The sequence below is a fragment of the Stigmatopora nigra genome, chromosome 13 (genome assembly GCF_051989575.1).
Source record: "Stigmatopora nigra isolate UIUO_SnigA chromosome 13, RoL_Snig_1.1, whole genome shotgun sequence".
NCBI classification, from domain to species: domain Eukaryota; kingdom Metazoa; phylum Chordata; class Actinopteri; order Syngnathiformes; family Syngnathidae; genus Stigmatopora; species Stigmatopora nigra.
Genome location: NC_135520.1, coordinates 1,770,240 through 1,791,906, shown reverse-complemented (window position 1 = coordinate 1,791,906; position 21,667 = coordinate 1,770,240). Strand labels below are relative to the sequence as shown.

The following is a 21,667-nucleotide window of genomic DNA, read 5'->3' as shown; positions in this document are numbered from 1 at the left end:
AAACATACTTTTAAATTTCACTAACTGTGGCGGCCTGGTGGGTTTTCGTGGGTTTTCTCTGGGTGCTCTGTTCCCCAAAACATGGATGTTAAGACTGTTTAACCATTAAAAATCCTCCCTATCTTATTCATCTACAATTATTCAAAGCTCCAGCACCCCCTCTTGTTTATCCATGCAATTCATAAAATAAATAAACGACTCAAATCAACCCTAAACCAGCAGATTAACTTTTCTCACCCAAAAAATAGCCTCCAACCCTCATAAAACCAAATTCTAAACCACCTTCAGTCTTGAATATTTACTTTAGATCCACATTTTATTTCTTTGGTATTAACACTAGTTACATATTAACATGCTCCAAGGAAGTGCTGTCAAATATTTGGTATGTACGTATACACAAAGTACAAAGTTCACTTCCAACAAGCAAGAAAGGCATATTTAGTCTGTCAATATTAGTGTATTGGATGTGCAATACTATATTACGCCATAACAACTCATATCTCCAAGGTAGCCACGTTTTAAGGTTGTGATCATTATCGTCCAAAATTGGTTATTAAGTTTTTTGCTACCTGGTACTCGTCACATCTCAAAGTGACGATACACGGTCTCCACGTAGGTCAAGACCCTCTGCCAGTCCGGACCACCTGCACGAAGCATGTCCTCAATAGTCTGTAAAACACAGGTAGTCGTTTAAGTGGCTTTTTTGGGGGGTGTTTATCAAACATTACACATTTATAGGCTTACCAATGATTGGCCAATGCCGACAGTTTCGCCTGTTTGGAAGGCGAGGCTGAGATTGACCCTCTGCAAAAAATATATAAATAAATAAAAATAAAGTGAGAAAACTAAGAAGCAGTGAAGCATGAAATGAATTCATTTGTTTCACATTTATGATTGCTAAGGGAATTTGCTTGACGAATTGATTTACCAATTTAATTAGTTTATCTGATTAAAATGTCATTTTGTTTGTCCGCATAAGCAAAATGATGAATGTTATTGGTAGTTATTATTATTTTTATTTCAGAAGTATTTGTGGATTTTGAGATAATATACACAAACATAAATAACAAAAATATGTATATGTATACACATTATGTACATGTTTTTTATTTAAATGTATATATATACACACATTATGTACATGTTTTTATTTATATGTATACAAGTACAAGTACAAGTTCAAGCACGGGTACAGGTTCAAGTACAGGTACAAGTACAGGTACAAGTACAGGTACAAGTACAGGTACAAGTACAGGTACAAGTACAGGTACAAGTACAGGTACAAGTACAGGTACAAGTACAGGTACAAGTACAGGTACAAGTACAGGTTCAAGTACAGGTTCAAGTACAGGTTCAAGTACAGGTACAAGTTCAAGTACAGGTACAAGTTCAAGTACAGGTACAAGTTCAAGTACAGGTACAAGTTCAAGTACAGGTACAAGTTCAAGTTCAAGTACAAGTCCAAGTCCAAGTCCAAGTCCAAGTCCAAGTCCAAGTCCAAGTCCAAGTCCAAGTCCAAGTCCAAGTACATATATATGTAAATATTACCTTGTCGTCTGGACTTAGGCGGCTGTAAGGAATATGCGAGGGCAGGTAAGTATGATAAAGAGCACAAAATGCCAGGCCGTCCACCCAGCTGCTGCTAAAATTGGTAATGTCAATATTCTAAAGAACAAAAAAAACATGGGTGTCAATTCAATATGAGATCAATCCATCATAAAAACTGTCAATAAAGATGTTTTACTTTGTAGCCTTGGGTTTGACTCTGACACCAACGTAGTAGCGAATTCCGCTTCGAGCCACCATGGCGCCGCAAAAGAAGGTTGAATCCATCCTGCGACCTGAAGAAGACAATAGATTTTTATTTGTTATTATTATTTTCATGTCTGACATGGAGGAAATGTGTATAAATAATATTTAAAATTTGCTGACCTGCTTGGTGGTGCATCCGATAGTGTTGAATTGTACTTGTTTAAAGTTTCTTCCCGTTTTCCTGCATAAAAAAGTCATTTTCTGAGTCATAATATTTTTAGTTTGAATTATATGATGCTAAAATATCCTGAAAAACTTTAAAATTGTAAACATACACACCTGTATCAGTGTTTGATCTGCTCTCTTGTTGGTCGAGACTTTTTCGTCCTCTTGGTTGGAATAAATTCTTGAAAATGAAAATGTAAGGACATCATTTTTATGGATATTGCAGGTTAAAAAAATAAAATAAAAATATGAAGACAAACTATCTTGCCTTTGTTGATTCAGGTGTTGTGGAAGTGCCATTCTGTATAGTGGGGGTGTCGGAGTACTCTGGTAATCTGGATAGGCTTCTGCAGGATTATGACATTTAATACTTTAAATTTTATGGTACTATTTCAATTGTGTAAAACAAAATCAGTGGCAAAATATTATTTATTCAATATGATATTTCCTAATCAATGCAAATGGATCATTAGTACCATAAATATAACACAAAAAGAGCAATTTGTCATTTTATGATAACATTGCTTCAGGGTGATAAATATTTGAAGGCATTTTGAGACACGAAAGTAGACAGACTACACCAAGTGCATTCAATTATCAATTAGCCAAGCATGAGCCACATAGAGGGGGTTGAAACTCCTGAACGTGGCTCAAAAAGACAAAAAATCCCATCCCCCGACAAGAAGCCAAATAATCCCATCCCCCGACATGAAACCAATTAAGCACGCGAAGTGGAAACTAGGAGTGGGAAGCAGGCAAATGCCAGTGAAGTGCTGGTGCATAAGTTTTTAATGGATTAATGATTTTAAGGAATTATTTTAATGGATAATTTTAAATGGACAATTTCAAATGGATAATTTTAATGAAATATTTTAGTGAATTATTTTATAAATTATTTTAATGAATAATTGGAATGAAAAACAAGAGTACAAATCATTAAAAAAAATGAAGAAAAATATAACAGGGTTGACACATAGGCAAATATCACTAACCAGGAAACATTACTCCTAGCAGGATGGACTAAACACAGGGTTGAAATACACGGGCGGGGGATGGTTGATGAGACAATTGTGGATACCTACCTGGGTTGGTTGCACAAGGGAAGCCAAGAGAAAGACTCGGTGGGGGGAGGGGGTTGGCAATGTTCTTCCAAAGTGCTGCAACTAGAGTTGTGCACCTAATTAAGACTAATTGACTGCCAACCAGTTTGGTCACTTTGGACATAGGACTTGCTTACGTGACCACTCAATATCCATGTTGACTACTACTTGTTGACTACTATTTTTTTAAGTATGTTGACTACCACTTTTTTTTAAGTATGTTGACTACTACTTTTTTTAAAGTATGTTGACTACTACTTTTTTTAAGTATGTTGACTACTACTTTTTTAAAAGTATGTTGACTACTACTTTTTTTAAGTATGTTGACTACTACTTTTTTTAAGTATGTTAGCTACTACTTTTAAGTACGTTGACAACTACTTGTTGAGTATGTTGACAACTACATGTTGAGTATGTTGACAACTACTTGTTACCATTTTGACAACTACTTGTTTACTACTTTGACAACTACTTGTTTACTACTTTGACAACTACTCGTTTACTATTTTGACAACTACTCGTTTACTATTTTGACAACTACTCGTTTACTATTTTGACAACTACTCGTTTACTATTTTGACAACTACTCGTTTACTATTTTGACAACTACTTGTTTACTATTTTGACAACTACTTGTTTACTATTTTGACAACTACTTGTTTACTATTTTGACAACTACTTGTTTACTATTTTGACAACTACTTGTTTACTATTTTGACTACTACTTGTTTACTATGGTGACAACTACTTGTTTACTATGGTGACAACTACTTGTTTACTATGGTGACAACTACTTGTTTACTATTTTGACAACTACTCGTTTACTATTTTGACAACTACTCGTTTACTATTTTGACAACTACTCGTTTACTATTTTGACAACTACTCGTTTACTATTTGGACAACTACTTGTTTAGTATGTTGACAGTACATGTTGAGTATGTTGAAAACTACATGTTGAGTATGGTGACGACTACTTGTTTACTATGTTGACAACTACTTGTTTACTATGTTGACAACTACTTGTTTACTACTTTGACAACTACTTGTTTACTATTTTGACAACTACTTGTTTACTATGTTGACTACTACTTGTTTACTATTTTGACCACTACTTGTTGAGGAGTATGCTGACATTATCCTTGTATAATGACAATAAAAGCCTTCAATTCAAAAAGGGACACAGTAGGTTGACCTCTTACCTTGACCTTTCAGAAGCAGCCATCCGTCGAACATCTTCCCTCCGTCTCTCCTCATTGGTTACATTTCTCAGGTAGCGTTTGGTGATTGGCGCATTGTCTTCCCGCGTGACACTTTTTCCGTTGTCGTGGTTACCTTCCCTGGCGGGGGCTGTCTTTTCTCCTTCCCGGGCGCCATTTTTTTCCGGGTTAGGTGGCCTCTGCCTGCTCTCCTCGAGTTCTCCTCTCAGGGCGACTAGTTGGACGTCGGCCTCCTTCTGCCTGTTCAGGGCCAACGCCAATTCATTCTTGACGTCTTGGTGAGCCACCCGGAGGGCCGTCAACTCTTCTTCGGCCTCCGCTCTCAGACGGTCGGCCACGGACACCGCCACCTGGAGATCGGCCTGGAACTGCAGCCATTCCGTTTGTTCGCTCTGAAAATAAAAACAGAAGAAATTCTTTAAAAAATATAGAATATTCAAGTAGTAGTAAAATAGGTAACTGTTAGCATGTTAGCATAGCATGAACTGTTTTTGCTAAAAACAACATAAGTAGTTGGCAAAAAAAAAACGAACCAAGGAATGTACAAAAAAAAAGGAAAAAAATATTAATTCCAAATAAATATAAGTTGCATTTTTGGAGGATTTTTTCCTGAAACCAAAAGCAAACATTAAATGTTATAATAATAGTAAAATAAGCAACTACAGACAAACGTTTTTCTGATATAGGAAAAAAAATGGCAGTTGTTATGCGCTCCATTTGAAGCAGTTTTTATTCATTTATTTTGATTTATTACGAATCATTATTCCTGAATCCTGCATTATACTTTAGCCAACTATGATATTAATATTAAATCCAATGATATACTGCATATGGCAAGCAAAAAAAGGGGCGTATCTTTCTGTCATTTGAAACCAAATATGCAAAAACTGTCCACAAAACCACAAAAAAACACCAAAACACGTTTAATCCTCTTTTTAAACGAACACCATTTTGAACAAAGCAAAATTTGGTCATCATGTCCAAATAGTTTCCACATTACGACGTCGATTGGTCGCACACACAAACACACACCCACACAAAAGCCCCTTTTCATATCACGTACACAGTGGGTGGTGACAAAATGAGGATCGGTCACCTCCCCAATATGAAAGCTCTTCTGAAATGAGAAACTAAGAAAGATGGCTTCATATTTAATGAAGCGACAAATGGACTGGAAAGCAATATGGGCCAGGTGCTTTTTTCAAATTCAGTCAAGGGAGCAGAGGTTAGTTATTGGATGAGCTAACGGACAGAGGAAGTAATAACCCATCGGAGATGACGCTCCCTTGTCTGACCACAGCTGGACCCCATTACACTCAACAAGCACATATCACATTTCCTCCCCCGCACTCACATTCCTTCTTCGTCTATTTCACCGCCGAACTGCGGGATCGACTGATCAGAGTTTTTAAGTTGTGTGCTATTTGGCAACCTAATGGGGAAACGTGACCCAAAATTTAGGGATTTTTGTCCTGAATGGATATTAAGAAAATGATTTAAGATATGTACAGTTATACCTCTACTTATGAATGCCTCTAGGTACGAAAATTTCAAGTTACATTTTTTTTAAATGCAAATAAGTGACTCGACATACAAATAAAAATCCAAGTTACAAAATCTCCCAAAACTGCATTTCTTGTTATTTTATCTTAAATTCCTCTTATTAAGCGATTAAAAACTACAAATGCAACATGACACATTCTCACACACACACACATAGGGCACACGTAAAAGTATAAAATGTACTACAAAGTGGATGGATTTCAGCCCTGGTAGAATGCTACCTGGTGGAAAAAATGTGGGTATTAAATCCATAAAGGCCGCAGAGGGAGATATTTTAGTGGTGCAAGGCATATTTATATATGCTTTATTTATTTTAAGATATTAATTATTAATTTCTTTATATATTTTTTTTCTAATTTCTGTGCTTGCTCACATCTTTCATACAAAATTGGGAGATTCTGACCTATTTTAATGGGTTTAGTTGGCAGTTTTGTGAAGATTATTAAAGAATTTACATATAAAGTACATTTCTACTTACGAAAAGTCTTGGAACCAATTGAATTTTTTTAGGCGTACCATATCTGGCCCCCAAGCCGACAATTTGACACCCGCGGCTTAGGAAACAGGAAGGGGTGCTCCTCACTTCACAGCTAGATAAGGGCGCGGACATTCAGGATGAACACACACATCAAACATTTCAAAGTTAGCCCTCTCTTTACATTTTTTACAGCGTGCTTTGCTGCAAAAAGTCGACCCACCCCTTGAATTAATACATAAAACCCCCTTTTAAACCTGATTTTTCCCCCCCTACATTCCCATGATTTATATCCCAAATAAAAGCAGAAGAATTTCAACTTAGCCCTCTCATCCTTTCATGTTTTTTAAAGAAACCCTCTGACGAAAAAAAGCGTACAAAAAATGCCTAAAAATCAAGCTATTTTTCCTCATAAAAAAAGAGCTTCCAGTCTGTTCTCTGATGGATGAATTGAAGAAATTTAGAGGCCCAATCGGGGTGGAAACGTCTGTTTTACAACGTCAAACTCTTTCATTTTTTCTTTCTTTCTTTCTGCCGTGTGCATCAGAAACAAAAACAAATGTCCAGTGTGATCAAGCGCATCATCCCTGACCCCATCCCTCCTCTTCCTCAACAGGGCGAACAAAACAAAACCACTTTTGTCTCTGGTGAACCCGCACCTCCGCAGAGCAAAGCCCTGGCACCCCCCCTTTTCCTTCGGCTCGCCACAAAAAGTCTCCCAGGGTATCCGAGCAGACTGAGTTCATAAAGTCAGCCTACATAACTTCTATTGGCCAAGGATGGAGTAATGTAAACATATTCTTAGGATTGCTACAAATGCTAATCCAAGGCTAACTCTTGATCGATGCTAACTCTAAGGTAGCTTGACCCTGAGTGATTACATTTGTGAGTATCTTCCATGGGAGAAATATTTTTTTTTAAAAGGGAGGAAGGAAATAGTACTGTGTAACATTTTGAGGAAAAAATGTAGTGCATAATCCGGACTATAATCCGCAAGTCCATCTGTTGAAAGAATTTGAGCCTGAAGATGCTATCCTAAGGGAGGAGTCCCAATTGGAAACAGGAAATCACTGTAGATTACATCATTTTCAGAGGGTTAACAAGCATCTAAACAACCGGAGGAAGGCTTGTAGAAATGGCTTCCCAATGTAAGAACACTGTGCAAGTGCAGATGAGACATTTTGAAAACCAGAGTACCTGGAGAAAACCCACACAACATGTCGTGGAGACAAACAACCAATCACACTTATAGCTAGGAAGTATTTAGCATCCAATTAGCCTAGCATCCATGTTTTTGGATTGTGGAAGAAAACCGGAGTACCCAGAGAAAACCCACACAGGCCCGGGGCAAAGACAACTAATTTGTAAATTTTAAAAATATATATATAAAAACACTATAAACAATGGTTAATTGAAGTATATCTGACCTTCATTGCGTTCTTCAAGTTCTTCACTTCAGCTTGTAGTAGTTTCAGCATTTCTAATGGAGAAGAAAAGTCTCAAAGTTACAACAAAAACACACAAAAAATTAACTTTTACAAATAATGAACCAAAAGACATCATCATCAGTTTTTAGGTCTCACCTACGACATCTGTGGTTCCATCCCGACTGACGTCGCCCCCCAATGTCACCCCACACTCGCTTAACAGCCGCTCTAGTTCTTCCGACTGTACATTTCCGGCCTCCGGCTTTGGTGACAAGGACCGACTCTCCCTTTCATTCCACTTTGGGCGAGGCGAGCTAGCCACAATCGGCGAGGAGATGCATGGCGAAGGCGGGCTCCTTGAAGGGCTGAAGGGTCCACACTTGGTCTGAGGTGGTGGAAATGAAGTGGAAAGACCCCCGTTTCGACCTAGACTATTTCGTTCTTTCACCGCTATTCCACTTTTGGGCTCGACGGAGACCGGCTGGACTCCCGAGACCGTCACCGAGCATTTAGGGGGGACCTGTGGGACTGGGGATCTCCACTCCGGGGGTCCGATGGCAGGACTTGGCTGCGAACACTTCACGCCAGGGGGTGAAGATGAAACTGCGCTGGGGGGTTTTAATGTCTTGGGGGGGATAAGTTGGGGGGATCCGGGTATGAATCCGGGTTCGGGTTTTTGCGGGGAAGCGGGGGGAGTGTGGAAACTGTCCAATTGGTTTCCTAGGGATGGGAAAAAAGCGGGTATTCAGTTCAGTGTCAAAGGTCAAAAAATGTTTTTTTAAAGCTAAGGATAGAAGTGAGACCGTATCAATGCTCTCAATATGTGTTTGGTCATTTTACATGTGTTTTTTGAACTAACCTAAATATAATAATAATGCAATTTGATGTCAAAAAAACATGTATTTTTTTGGATACAAAGTAAGTCCTAAAATTTTGTTTTGAACTGTAGTTTGGAGTGAAAAGGAATTCAAAGAAAAAAAACAGGCTAACAATGGCGTGCATCATCATCATGATATCATAATGGAATGCTGGGAAAAAAACTTTTGAACGGTTCCTCCCATGGCAAGTTGTCACCGAGAAAAAGCATTCCGTGAGGACAATCAAACGGAAGAAAAAACGTCAACAACAAAGCGGTGACATTTGCTAACCACATCGAGACAATGAAATATTTAAAAAATTCCAAATATGACATTTTTAAATGACGGCCATTGATATGTTTCCTTGTCATTTTAGGGTACATTTTGGCTCATTTTTTTTAATTGAATTTTGGACAATTTCGTATTGAATTTTGGACAATTTTTTAATTGAATTTTGGACAATTTTTTATTGAATTGTGGACATTTTTATTGAAGTTTGGACAATTTTTATGGAATTTTGTGCAATTTCTTATTGATTTTTGGCCAAATTCTGGACAGCTTTAAGTTTTTTTGTTGTCATTTTTGCTATTTTTTTTGCGCATTTCTATCACAGAATTCATTAAATTCCAATTTTAGAAAAATATTGAAAAACTAAAAACATTTGATGAATAAGCTACAACATACACAGGATCAGACGACCTAACGGGCCGTTAGCTACCCGCGAGCCGCGTATCCGACACCCCCGCCTGGTGATTAATCGCCTGCCCTTGTGCTGAGATGAGAATTCTGCCGATTCATCGCAGCTGGCCCCGAATGGATCACAGTCGCGAGCTGCCAAGATCCCCCGCCTCCCATTTTTTAAACGTCCTCCTCAACTGAAACGTGTTGCTAACTTAGCGCTAACATACCTGCCAGTCCGTGGCCGTCCTTGCTGGAAAAGCTCCCCATCCTGCAGTCAGTTTGTCCACCTGATCAAAATGGTGGTGCGCGGGGGTGACCGCCACATTCAGCACTTGATCGATGAGACCGGTCACGATTGGTCAACTGAAAAATAAAGGCAACAATGTCAACCATCTTGAAAATATTTTTATATATCGACGCCCTTCGCATTATAGTCCGGTCAATGTCATATTTATAGGGTAGGTTTAAAATGGCAGCAGTCAAATGCATGAAAGGCAAAAATAAAATATAAATACAAATAGAAAATAAATAAATGGTGTACCTCAAGGCTCTATTCTAGGTCCAATTTATTTATTTATTATATTATTATTATTAATTGTTTTCCAATCAATGTTTAGAATATGCCACCAAAGTTGCTGAGCATGAACTAAATAAATGAACTAAAATAGTTATAAAACAAGTCATTTTTTAATGTTTTTTTTAAATAAACTATATAAAAAACAGAATTATGAAGAATGCTATAAATCAATTAAAATGTTAGTGTTAAAAGTCAATTCATGATAAGCAGTTTAACATATTTTAGCTATGACAAATATCAGCATTTTTGGGCTACTTAAATTTCTAATAGATAAAAATAAACTTTTCAATATGAAAAACCTACCAGATTAATTTTAATCTGAAAAAAAAAACAGCATCAACATGTTAACTTCAACTTTTCAAGCATTCTTTTTCATTCTGTAAGAAACTGCAATGACACAAGCAAAAGTACAAATACAATACACTATTTTAAAGTATTCCAGTGTAAAGTTTAACCGACGGACAACATGGAATGAGTTAGTAAAAAAAAAAAAGTTACAAACCCTTCACTGCGGACAAACTAATCCAAAAGTGCGTCTTCCCTTCTTTTCTTCACTTTTCAACACCAGGCACAACTACAACTACTAAATCGACTTAAATAAGAAGCGTTAATTCCTGCTACATTTTTAGGGGAATCATCTTAATTTGAAGGAAGCACCTCCTAAAGAGAGACAACGAGTTGAGACCACGCAACTCCCAAGTGTGCTAATCGGGATTTCCGCTTTAGGTTGTCCGCCAGGGGGTGCGTTTGAGCAACTTTTTGGGTTAAGCATATTTTCAATTGAATTGAATGGCTTTTGTAATCATATAAATAAATACTATAATAAGATGTAATGCCTCACCACGTAGTGCACAGTAACCACAACAAACAAACAGACAAAAAATAATACATGAATAATAACAACTGATAAAATAATTTAAACATAATAAAATAAAAACATAAATAATAAAATAAAAAATAACTATAAAACAAATAAAAATAATGAATAACTATAAAACTAAAAAATAAAATATTAAATAACTATAAATCAAATACATAAAATAATAATAAATAAGATAATAATAAATAACCACTTTTCAAAAATTATTGTTACCTTTTGGGGTCATCTTATATATTTTATAATTTCAGTTTAGTGATAAGTTTGCCATTTTTTCACTGTACTTCAACCCCATCCCACATTCCAAAAAAACATGTTCCTCCGGTCAATTTAAAACTTGAACTTATCCATAAGCTTTTTATAGTTAATTGTCTAAAAGATGCGTCAGGTGCCCAACAATAGCCAATTGGCAAGCGACCAGTTGAACCAGTTCAACTCTCACCCCAACCAGTTTCCATCAAACTCACCCTCGTGAGAATAAAATCATAACAATACCTTAGCTTTGTCTTGGGTTGATCATCCTTACCTTAAGTAGAGATTTCTCCAACCAACATTAGTATTAGTTTCTCTAAAAAAAAAAAAATCCAAGAGTGAAAAACAAAACATTAGACCCCAAAAACATTTTACCAATTATTTTATTCTGCATTTCTTTACACCTAACAAATACTACCAGAAAAATACAGTCACCTAAAGACAAAATTTGAAAGATTACGCACATAAATACACAGAGCAAAACATATTCCCTTCTTTTATCGCACTTATTTGGGCAGTAATCCTCCACAATCTGAAAATCAATGATTTGCCACCCTTGGAAAACCCACACACTACTTTAAAGATCCAAGTGATGCTCTTTTTACCTATAAAACATTTGACAATTACAACAAGTGTCCCTCCTAAGGCACAGCACACATTCTCAACCACACTCAATGCCTCGCCAATTTCCACCCACCTCTTGCTTTTTTGCGGGTGTGTTTTTAAGGGCGACAACTATTTAATACAAGTGTACAACATTATGATTTCCAGAGGGTGTCACTGTCTTCATACCGAATTCCTATCATAATATCACAATCCGTTATTTTATTTTTTTCCATCTTGCGTTTCGTCACATTTTAACCACACCCAATATCGTCCCTAATCTCATTCCCACACCCAAGCATTGCAGGGAAATAAATGGTGGGCATTTCAGGGAGAAAGGTACTACAATTTGGTGAACACAAGTCCTGTCAAATCATAAATAAGTAAATAGAGAAGCACTTTAATCCAGATTTGGTTTCAAATGTGGGTTTTCCACCATGCCGGGTTAATCTCTACCGGAGAATGAAGGTCTAAGACGCTATCTTGCGTGCCGCCATGGCTTAATCTGGCATAAACAACAGCACGTTGCTACCAGATCAAGCTTTGCGACGCGATTAGTAGCATAAACTTAGACAACGAAGACTGAGGTCCACAGGTATCATGGGATGGACAGCTAAGTACAACAAGCACTTCTCCTGAAAAAGTTCTAGAATACCATCTTTCTATGAAGGACTACTGCCATATTCCATCCATTTTTTTACCCACCGTTCAATACTGCCACCAGAATTATACTTTAAACATATACAATCTACCTCATGGGTGTCCAAACTTTTTCCTCCGCGGGGGTGCTTAAAAAAACACAACTTGAAATCCTAGGTTAAAGACAGGATCAGAGTTAAGTACAAAAAAATGATGGGTCAAAACAAACTGCTATTGACAGTGATTTACATCCAATCCACATTCACTGGCCCTAGTTTGGACACCCTGGGCCTATATTCTACTGTATGTGGGTCCAGATTTTTTTTAACTAGTTCTACAATGTCTTCTGTGTCTGTACATGCTACTTCCAATGGAATTTCCCATATAAGGGATGAAATAAAAGTTCTAATTGAATATTTATCCTGTCTGACTATTGCACTGTTGTTAGAGAAACCGATCCCTTGTACTAAAGAACTAAAGTCACATCATGCCGAGTCAAATTGAACCAATCAGATCCCTCCACGAGCATATCTTCAGAGAGCACATGGGCCTCATCGAACCAATGGGCCAGCATAGCTACAATCTTCAACACGCCACAGTGGACATCACTGAGAGTCAACCTACCGGCCCATCTTTTATTTATTTTTTTTAAACATACTTCTGGCCCACAAAGGAGGGTGCCGGAATCTCCTGGCAAGCTCCAGCCCTGTGAGTGACATCCAAGAAGGGGACCCTGAAGGTAGCCGAGCTGGCGTCGGTGTACGAGCCGACCCTCTGCAGCACACGGCTGGAGGGTCGGTGGTACAGCGCCAGTTGCCTGGAGCTGTACCCGCACATCCCGATCCCCACGGCGCCTAAAAGCATCGCGATCCCTGGCATGGTCTTCTCGGGTGGGCGTACCACGCAGACATTGTGGTAGGCCTGGGTCTGTATGGGAAAGAAAATACCAATAAAGTCAATGAGTGGACTTGGACAGATCACAATTTTTGATAATAAAACTTGGTGCTCGGACGTTTGGTCACCGGTCTTTTGGTGAGAGAGTACTTTCTAAGTACTGTTTAATATCTAAGTACTGTTTGATATTTATAAGTACTGTTTAATATCCAAGTACTGTTTAATATCCAAGTACTGTTTAATATCAAAGTACTGTTTAATATCAAAGTACTGTTTAATATCAAAGTACTGTTAAATATCAAAGTACTGTTTAATCCAAGTACTGTTTAATATCTAAGTACTGTTTAATATCTAAGTACTGTTTAATATCTAAGTACTGTTTAATATCAAAGTACTGTTTAATACCAAAGCACTGTTTAATATCTAAGTACTGTTTAATATCAAAGTATTGTTTAATATCAAAGTACGGATTAATATCAAAGTACTGTTTAATATCAAAGTACTGTTTAATATCAAAGTAGTTTAATATCAAAGTACTGTTCAATATCCAAGCACTGTTTAATATCAAAGTACTGTTTAATATTTGGGAACTGTTTAATATCTAAGTACTGTTTAATATTTGGGAACTGTTTAATATCTAAGTACTGTTTCATATTTAGGAAGTGTTTAATATCTAAGTACTTTTGACTGGCGACCAAACATCCGATCACGTAAAACTTCACTTTGAGAAAATGAACGCCATATCTACGGAAATGTAACGGTAGATAGTGTTCTTTTTTTTGTCCGGTAATTCCAGCTCGCTTTTTTACCCAAATATTTTCCCTTATGTGAGCATTCTTCCCATTTGAGCGCTTTCAAATTGCCCATTAGAATACGACCCGGCATCTCTCAAAACCCAAAAAAACGAGTCTATTATAAAACAAGGGCAATTTCCCGCGCATAGCTTTTGGCATAAATAAAACTCGAAAGCTCATATTTTCCGACAGAGTTGTGTCACAAGCAGTTAAAAAGCCATTTTATAAGCTCAGTCGCCCAATTCTCTTTTCCATTTACTACTCAATGGGTTGTCACCGGCTTACATTTTTTCATTGTTTGTGTCAGTGAAAAGGTAATTATGTGAGGTGAGCTAAAACAAACTGCAATTAGGGACAATGTAGCATGCAATGACTTTGTACGTGTGTCGATATTTCATTGCATTGCACAAATTTCGCATCACGCTTGTGTTAGCGGGCACAAAAAAAGCAACCTGATGGCCCAAGTAAAGCTTAGGGAAATATAGTTGATGTATACTTAGCCACAGGCTAAGCCACGGGTGTCCAAGATGAAGACCGGGGGCCAGATCCGGCACCCCCACATAACTTTATGTGGACCACAAAAATAAATAATCATAATATTGCTACTAGGACTTTTTTTGAATCAAAAATGACAATGAAATCTCACCTGCAGTAGCCTGATGTAGCCCGGAGTCAGTCTTGGGAGTCTGAAAATCATTTTGCCGTTCCTGTTGACGTCCTGGCTCTTTGTAGTACCCCTTCCTGGATTCCCAGGGTGGGAAACCCGTTGACAAAGGGTCTACCCAGCTGAAGGCGCTTTCTTCTCCAACCTGTGTTGTGATATCTGGTCCCAAGTAGACTAGCCTACACTGATAATGCTTCCTTATATAACGGTCTTGGGCAGTTGGTGTTTCTAATGGGATTATGAGACTTGGCATACATGGACAAAGAAGTAAACAGAAGCAAGGCTGATCTTTCTAAAGACATACAATAGGTTCAGTTTAACCCTTTGAATGCCTAAAGTGCATTTTTGGCGGAAATTAAAACAGGCCTTATTAGCAAAAAGGCTAAATGTTTTGAAGTTAGCACCCTATACAAATGGAAAAATAATGTTTAGAGTCCATTAGTCGCCATCTTGAAAAAAATAATCACCTGTTCGAATGCAAACAAAATAAATAATAGTGCGGATGAACGTTTTACTGGACTTTTTTCATAATCAATATATTAATGCTAATATTCATTGGTTAGTTAGTGTAGGATGGAAATGGTCACCCAAAAATCAGAAAATTAAGCAAAAGAATGAAAAAAAGCATTCATATAAATGTAAAATGCAATTTTTCACTATTTCATAATTATTCCACCCAAATGCCTAAGGATACGCCCACTTTTTTCACTGATTCTGGTTATGACATCACAAGCAAAAATGCTGATTCATGTCTAAGCACCAAAATTCACTCAATCGCATTTCACTCAATAAAATCCATTTGCCAACATCTATTATTGCAATCTAAGCACAATTGACTCCTCCCCATTCGGTGAAATTCTAGCCTACGGGGTCAAATTCGGACAACAGCACGTTGTCAACAAAGCACAATGACAATTCCCAGCCATGATAATTCCTTGTCCTCTTCACGAACTCCTCCCCCCGGTTAATCGAACGAGAATAGAATACAGCTAGCCTCGGGCTTCCCAGGGGGCGATGGTGCTTAAAGTCCAATATGAGCCCAACATGCTGGGTTTCTAAATGAAGTCCAAAGTTAGATAACAAACAACATGTGTTTTGGAAAAAGTCATTAAAGGAACCAATCCAATCAATAAAACTGACCCCCAAAGACGTCAAATCTGTTTTGAATGGATGACCTAGCAGTAAACATTTCAAGTACTTAGCACCTTGAGTAATACTGCATATATTTTAAGCTAGCTAGAAGCTAGCATGTTTTAGAAACTACAGTAATTCCTCGATTATCGCGTTTTTCAGTTATCGAGAATTCACTAGCTTGCAATTTTTTTCCACTATTCATTATTACTTTTTTAAAGATCATAAAAATATGAAAATAAACGCTTAAACTCACACTTAGAAGCCACTCTAGCTACTAGTACTCCCCCTACTTTGCGATTTTTCAATTACCGCTGCCATGTTGTCTACATTAACCGCAATATTTGAGGGATTACTGTATTTAGTGAGTTGGATATTATAAAATGTCATGAAAACAAACAAAACATGACTACCCGCAGTGCTGACATTTTGTCTACTTCTAATTGGGGCTAAGATAAGACAGACAAGTGTTAACAATTTCCATTCATTTGAACAGCATAGCGAAAACAACATGGAGGAGGATAACAGGTCGATACAACTATAGATTACTAATTTGCAAGAAACAAAGTGCTTGGTTTTATGCCTCTAGAAACTAAAATAATTCCAGGGGTGTCAAAGGTGCGGCCTGTGGGCCGAAGTCGGCCCTAATACATGATGATTACAGAGTTCATGTCTTAGGTTCAGTCAGTTTGCTTCACTTTATGGGAAAAATGTCAGTTATCCAGTATTGGAACAGTGTTGTGACTGCAGTAGTTTCTTCTGAAATGAAGACAACATGTGGTTCTTGAATCGTGTTGGACTGTGTGAAAAACTACCCCGGGCTGGCTAGTTAGCTTTTTACGCTAGCTGAGAATATGTTTGATTAGGATGCAGGTAAAAATTCAAGGTCATTAGGAATTTTTATGACTATGTGGGTGAGATTAGAGGATCGGAATTGGGTAAAAAGATTGTAATTACGTTAAAAAAATCGGATTTTTAAAAGATGCTTTGCTGTGAGTTAAGGTACAAAAAAATCCAAGTTACAAAACATAAACAATTAATTTCTTAAGTACAGATACCTCCATTTGGTTATCAATTTTCAGGCTTTTTATCCCGAACTGAAGCTATACTTTGAATTTGACAGCTGTTTTTAAATAATCACTCACCTTCAGTCATCAAGTTGTTGCTTTCAAGTTCTCGCAGTGCCTCTTCCAATCTATCAGTGTCTTTATCTTGGATGCATAGCTGAAGAATCTGCAGATGCTTTAAAAGAGAAGTCGGCCTCTTTCCATTGCTGATGCTGCTCACTAGGTTCTCCAACAACCCGCAGAGTTCCGGAAGCTTCTCTTTATGTAGTAAACCTTAAAATCCACAGTGTTGTAGTTATTCTGTAATACTATTATATATATATATATATTTAATCATTTTTTTTATAAGAGCTTCTTCAATTTGTTTGGCGGCAAGCTCGGGATTTTAACATGTTTAATGGAAGATAGGACTGACCTTTACCCCAGAATGCAGACCTAGAAGGACACTTAAGAAATTGCTGATTCAGGGTTGTCGTAAATCAAATTCTTTCTTTAAAAACGTCAGTCCATTTTTTTGAACAAACAACATTGTCAGTTAAAGTAAAAAAATAAAAAATAAACACTAGATCAGAATTAGCATTCTGAATAAAAATGATAATCCACAAAATGCAGTACTCACAGTCAGATTTATAAACTTCCATTGTGGTTCTGAGGAATTCTGCTACCTGTGCAGCTTTTCTTCCATCTTCCTCCTCTTCATCATCTTCCTCTTCATTGTTTTCTTTTCGGTATGTGAACTCCAGGGCAGAAGCCCGAGGCACCAAACCCAGCGAGAGCATCTTTTCTTTGTGTCGTTTCTTCTTCAATTTCCTTTTCTTGTTACGACTAATGTGTACTTCATCTGTTTGCATTTCATTCTGAACAATACTGGAATCTGTAGTTTTCGTTTTTTCATCTTTTTCTCCTTGGAGGTTCAGTTTCCTTTTTCTTCTCTTTCTTCTTCGTTTTCTTTCTTGGTCTATCTCTTCAGTGCACTGCTGTATGTCATCTTCTGCAAGTAGTAAAGACATTTTTTTTAATTGTATTGGCAAAACAAATGCTAAAAAAAATAATAACCTTCAAGAAAAGGCATCTTATTTATTTAGACTGAACGCACAACTACCAAATTTTCTCAAATAAATGTATTTGTCACTCAAAAAAATTATGACTAAATCAAGGGTACAGCTTATATGCGCACAAATTACATTTGAGATGCACGAAATGCCATAATGCAAAACAATGAGGCTAATACGGTCATTTATTTTAAAATAAAGGAAATATTTCACATTTATTCCCTTCAAAGTAAAACATTTGTACTTTCTGTTAAAACCATGAATATGGAGTTGAAAATTGTGAATCAGGGGGGGGGGGGGGCTTATACGAGAGAAATTGTAAAATTCAACCATTTTAAGGCAATTTTAAGGGTACGCTAATACCAGAAAAATATGGTACGATATTCAGACTATTTAAATCAATTTTAAATACAAATGACATTTCTAGCAAAAGAAAAAAATAATTCCTGATTAAACTTCTGACCCATGAAACCCATTTCCATTGGTATTAATCCAGTCAGCAGCTATAGACACCATAAAATGAATTTATAGATAGTCTTTTGCCATCAAATCTCTACTTTTTCATAATCATAGGTCTTCACACGCTACATTTAAGGAATATACAAAATATTTATGCTCTATTTCTCTTTTATAGAGCGAAATAAAACGATTGGATGGAATTCAACAAGCAGCTGAAAATCACAGCTTCACAATAATATCATTTTACATCCATCTTCTTACCAGACGGACCCTCGGAGCTATTTTTGCTCTCAAGCTGGGGCGGTGTGACATTTTTCATTGACTGTGCAAAGTAGTCTTCAGGAGGAGGTAGAACCGTGTACATCCTCTTATTTTGAACAGCTGCCTTTGGTGTCAGTGCTGCATTCAAAAAAAATGTCATATTTCAATAATCCATCTCAGAGTAAATTATTAGTGACAATGCAGAAAAACTGATACCTACATAGAAAGAAATCAGGAAAAAAACTGGTTCTTACTGTTAGGAATATCCTGTTGCGTAGATTTTCTTTTTACATGCTTTTTATTTACAAATGAAGAGTCTTTTTCCTCCAATTTAGGGGCTGCAGGGTAAAGCTTCTGAAGTACCTTAGACTGGAATACTATATATAACGTACACAAAGAGTATAATGCAGTACATTATTGATGATACACTGACTAAGAGGTAGACTTACGCTTCAAAATAAATAACAAGCTTGTGTTTGTGATTCAAGTCACATTTCAGGACTCAATGAGGTCACAGAAAGCTAATAAATACCTTTAAATTTCATTATACACAATATAACGACAAATGCACTCAGTTCAATATATACCGTATAATAGTAGCGATATGTACGAGACAGAGGCACACGGCAACTTGCAAGCTAGTTTGTTAGCAACATTGAATTATGGCGAAACAAATTAGCAGTGTGTAACCGGCACATACCTGTACATACCTTCTTTTCTATGTGTCATGTCGGCTGGAAGGACTGGAAAACACAATGTTTGGGTGCCGAGAATAACACAGTTGAGCTAACTTCGCTAGCCGTCATTAGCGTTAGCTTGTTAGACTACTCTTTGAAGTTTAGCCCATTCTCATATGCTATTCAATCAACTAAAACATTAGCGCATCTAATACGCGTCGCACAAGAGCTATGCGACGCGTATTCTTCCCTGTGGGCTCCGCAGGGCTCCAGTTTCAGAGCCACAATGGAGGAAAGCCGGAATTTCAGACTTGTCAAACTCTATTAAAAAAGTAGTACTTGAAAATTATGTAACGGGAGGCTTTTATAAAAATATATATTTACATTATTTTTCTCAGTTAATATAACTACATAAAACAGTTGTTAGTGACAAAAAAGTTATTGAAATTTCAAGTCATAAAAAAATAAAATACTGCGTTATGCACCACAGCCCCACCAGTGGTTCAATGCTGTAATTACACAAATCGAGCCAGCTGCACATGTGAGATGACGGTGAACGTGAGCAAACAATTGTATATTTCCATATTTTCTCGACATAAAACACGATTATAAGTTGTTTTTTTTTATGTCCATTACAAAGTTGGTTTGAGCCATGTCAAGAGAAGAAGGATCGAGGAGGATCCACCTAAAATTCCAGCTTTTAATACGGTAAACCCCTTCTATTTTTGTGTATTGTACCACAGAAATGTTTGGCATAGTATGTATACATATATTTATTATATATCGATACATTATTATATATCGATACAATGTCACAAAGATAACATTTGAAATATGTGTTGATCTATGGATTTTAGAGAACTAAATAGTTACAATGCTGATAGTTTTTTGTTATTTTTTACTAAATTAAAACTTCTCTTGCGTTTTTAATCCATGTAAAAATATAGTTTTTTTTGTTGATCTGATGTGGATAAGATCAGTAATTTCACATGATTATTATTAATTCTATTATCATTTATTTAATTTTACAACCCAGGATTTTCCGGAAACATGCAGTTTTTTTCAATTTTTACATTTTTTTGGGTGAAACAAGCAGAAAAATTTGCAAAAATAAGAAAAAAATACACTAAAGCTCACTTCATCTCATTTTCTCAACCACTTTATCCTCACTAGGTTCGCAAGGGGTGCTGCAGCCTATCCCAGATGACTTGGGATCTATCCTACCCCTATTTTTACATTTAAAAATCCCTCATTCCAAGAAATCAAATCTCATTTTAGACCTCCCGAGTCCTAATTATAAATGTCCCAGTTCTGTTGTCCCCACGTGTTTTGTAATTGCGCCTTGTCATGAATCCACTCGCCCGAGTTGACAAAACACTGACGCCCGAAGCACTGATGTATGTAAAATTAGATGGCTTGTCTGTAATCCTTTTAACAAGACAAGCGACAGCTCCGTGTGTCACATGCGACTTTGCCAGTTTGTTTTCTTCTCCCCTCCAGTTTGCCAACCAGCTTCCATTACAAATGTTTTAACCAAAACAAACCAATGCCTTCAATCCATTGACCACTGAAGCGAAATTTGCGCATTAGCTTACCCACAAATTGTCACTGATGGAATATTTACAGATGGCTAAACTTTGTGGCTAAAACTTATTGTCAATCTTAGGATGAGAAGGCGGAGCCAACTACAAGCCACGCCCACCATTTTTTTTTGCATGAAACTCGCACTGGACTATAAGGCGCAGGTGTTCACAATGTATGATAATAAATAAATAAAAAACCTATAAATAATAAGAATAATAATGACAACAAAAATAATAAGAGCTAACAATGATACATACACTATTATGGTAATCCATTGGGAAAAATATACAGTGAAAGGTATTGGAATTAGTCCTGTTGAGTACTAACTAACTGACTTGAGAATAAATAAACCTCTATACGCTCACTATACTAATAAAACTTTAAAATTACTTCAGGAACATTCATATTTGACACTTAGCTACCTTTTAAATTCCACAATATGCATTGTCATATTTAAAAATGAGTATTTTTAATACAGTTTGGTTGTGTGAGTGTTTTTAAATGAGTATTGCATTTTAATAGGTGGTCTATTGGGATATATTGTCATTACATTATGGAACAAAGTTTGTAAGCCCCGCCTACCTCCCAAACTTGACTGGGATAGGCTCCGGCACCCCCAGTTTTGGCTCAAAATTATGATTTGTGAGTACCTAATCTGAAGTCAGGCCAAAAAAGGATAAATTATTGAAGGATGTAACATGCAAAAACACTATTGAAATTGAATTATTTCAAGATTTCCACTAGGTGGTGCTTTGGTACATACATCGTATTAATTATGATAATCAGACATTTTTGAAAAAATATCCAGTAAAAGGCATTGGAATGAGTCCCGCTGG

General features: G+C 36.8%; 2 protein-coding genes across 5 annotated transcripts; both read right to left on the bottom strand.

Annotated features, from left to right (window-relative positions):
• Window positions 1–297: 297 nt before the first annotated feature.
• Window positions 298–10,644, bottom strand: LOC144206265 (cytospin-A). The gene is made up of 12 exons (XM_077731132.1): window positions 10,380–10,644; window positions 9,528–9,663; window positions 7,919–8,482; window positions 7,763–7,815; window positions 4,280–4,689; window positions 2,246–2,324; window positions 2,092–2,158; window positions 1,933–1,993; window positions 1,745–1,841; window positions 1,549–1,665; window positions 745–804; window positions 298–669 (listed from the first exon to the last, which is right to left on the bottom strand). The coding sequence occupies exons 2-12, from the start codon at window positions 9,565–9,567 to the stop codon at window positions 580–582; spliced, it is 1,638 nt and encodes a 545-aa protein (XP_077587258.1). The 5' UTR covers window positions 9,568–9,663; window positions 10,380–10,644; the 3' UTR covers window positions 298–579.
• A 494-nt stretch (window positions 10,645–11,138) lies between these two features.
• On the bottom strand, window positions 11,139–19,710 carry erich1 (glutamate rich 1). 4 transcript variants are annotated; one of them, XM_077731137.1, is made up of 7 exons: window positions 19,271–19,710; window positions 18,791–18,947; window positions 18,571–18,708; window positions 17,418–17,789; window positions 16,877–17,071; window positions 14,583–16,490; window positions 11,372–13,175 (listed from the first exon to the last, which is right to left on the bottom strand). In XM_077731137.1, the coding sequence occupies exons 3-6, from the start codon at window positions 18,671–18,673 to the stop codon at window positions 16,426–16,428; spliced, it is 735 nt and encodes a 244-aa protein (XP_077587263.1). In that variant the 5' UTR covers window positions 18,674–18,708; window positions 18,791–18,947; window positions 19,271–19,710; the 3' UTR covers window positions 11,372–13,175; window positions 14,583–16,425. The 4 variants fall into 4 exon arrangements, with proteins under 4 accessions (XP_077587261.1, XP_077587263.1, XP_077587262.1 ...); XM_077731136.1 differs by having other exon boundaries at window positions 18,825–18,947; XM_077731133.1 differs by having other exon boundaries at window positions 18,825–18,947; window positions 19,281–19,710.
• Between the last annotated feature and the right edge of the window lie 1,957 nt (window positions 19,711–21,667).

Bases quoted from the DNA above. Each gene is read 5' to 3' on its own strand.
- LOC144206265 (XM_077731132.1), bottom strand. From the start codon at position 9,567: ATGGGGAGCTTTTCCAGCAAGGACGGCCACGGACTGGCAG. The intron at 2,325-4,279 runs GTAAGAGGTCAA...ATAATCCTGCAG, and splicing joins GCTGCTTCTGAAAGGTCAAG to AAGCCTATCCAGATTACCAG. The intron at 1,842-1,932 runs GTCAGCAAATTT...TGTCTTCTTCAG, and splicing joins TCGGATGCACCACCAAGCAG to GTCGCAGGATGGATTCAACC.
- erich1 (XM_077731133.1), bottom strand. The intron at 18,709-18,824 runs GTAAGAACCAGT...TTTTGAATGCAG, and splicing joins GCAACAGGATATTCCTAACA to CACTGACACCAAAGGCAGCT. The intron at 17,072-17,417 runs GTGAGTACTGCA...GTGGATTTTAAG, and splicing joins GGAAGTTTATAAATCTGACT to GTTTACTACATAAAGAGAAG.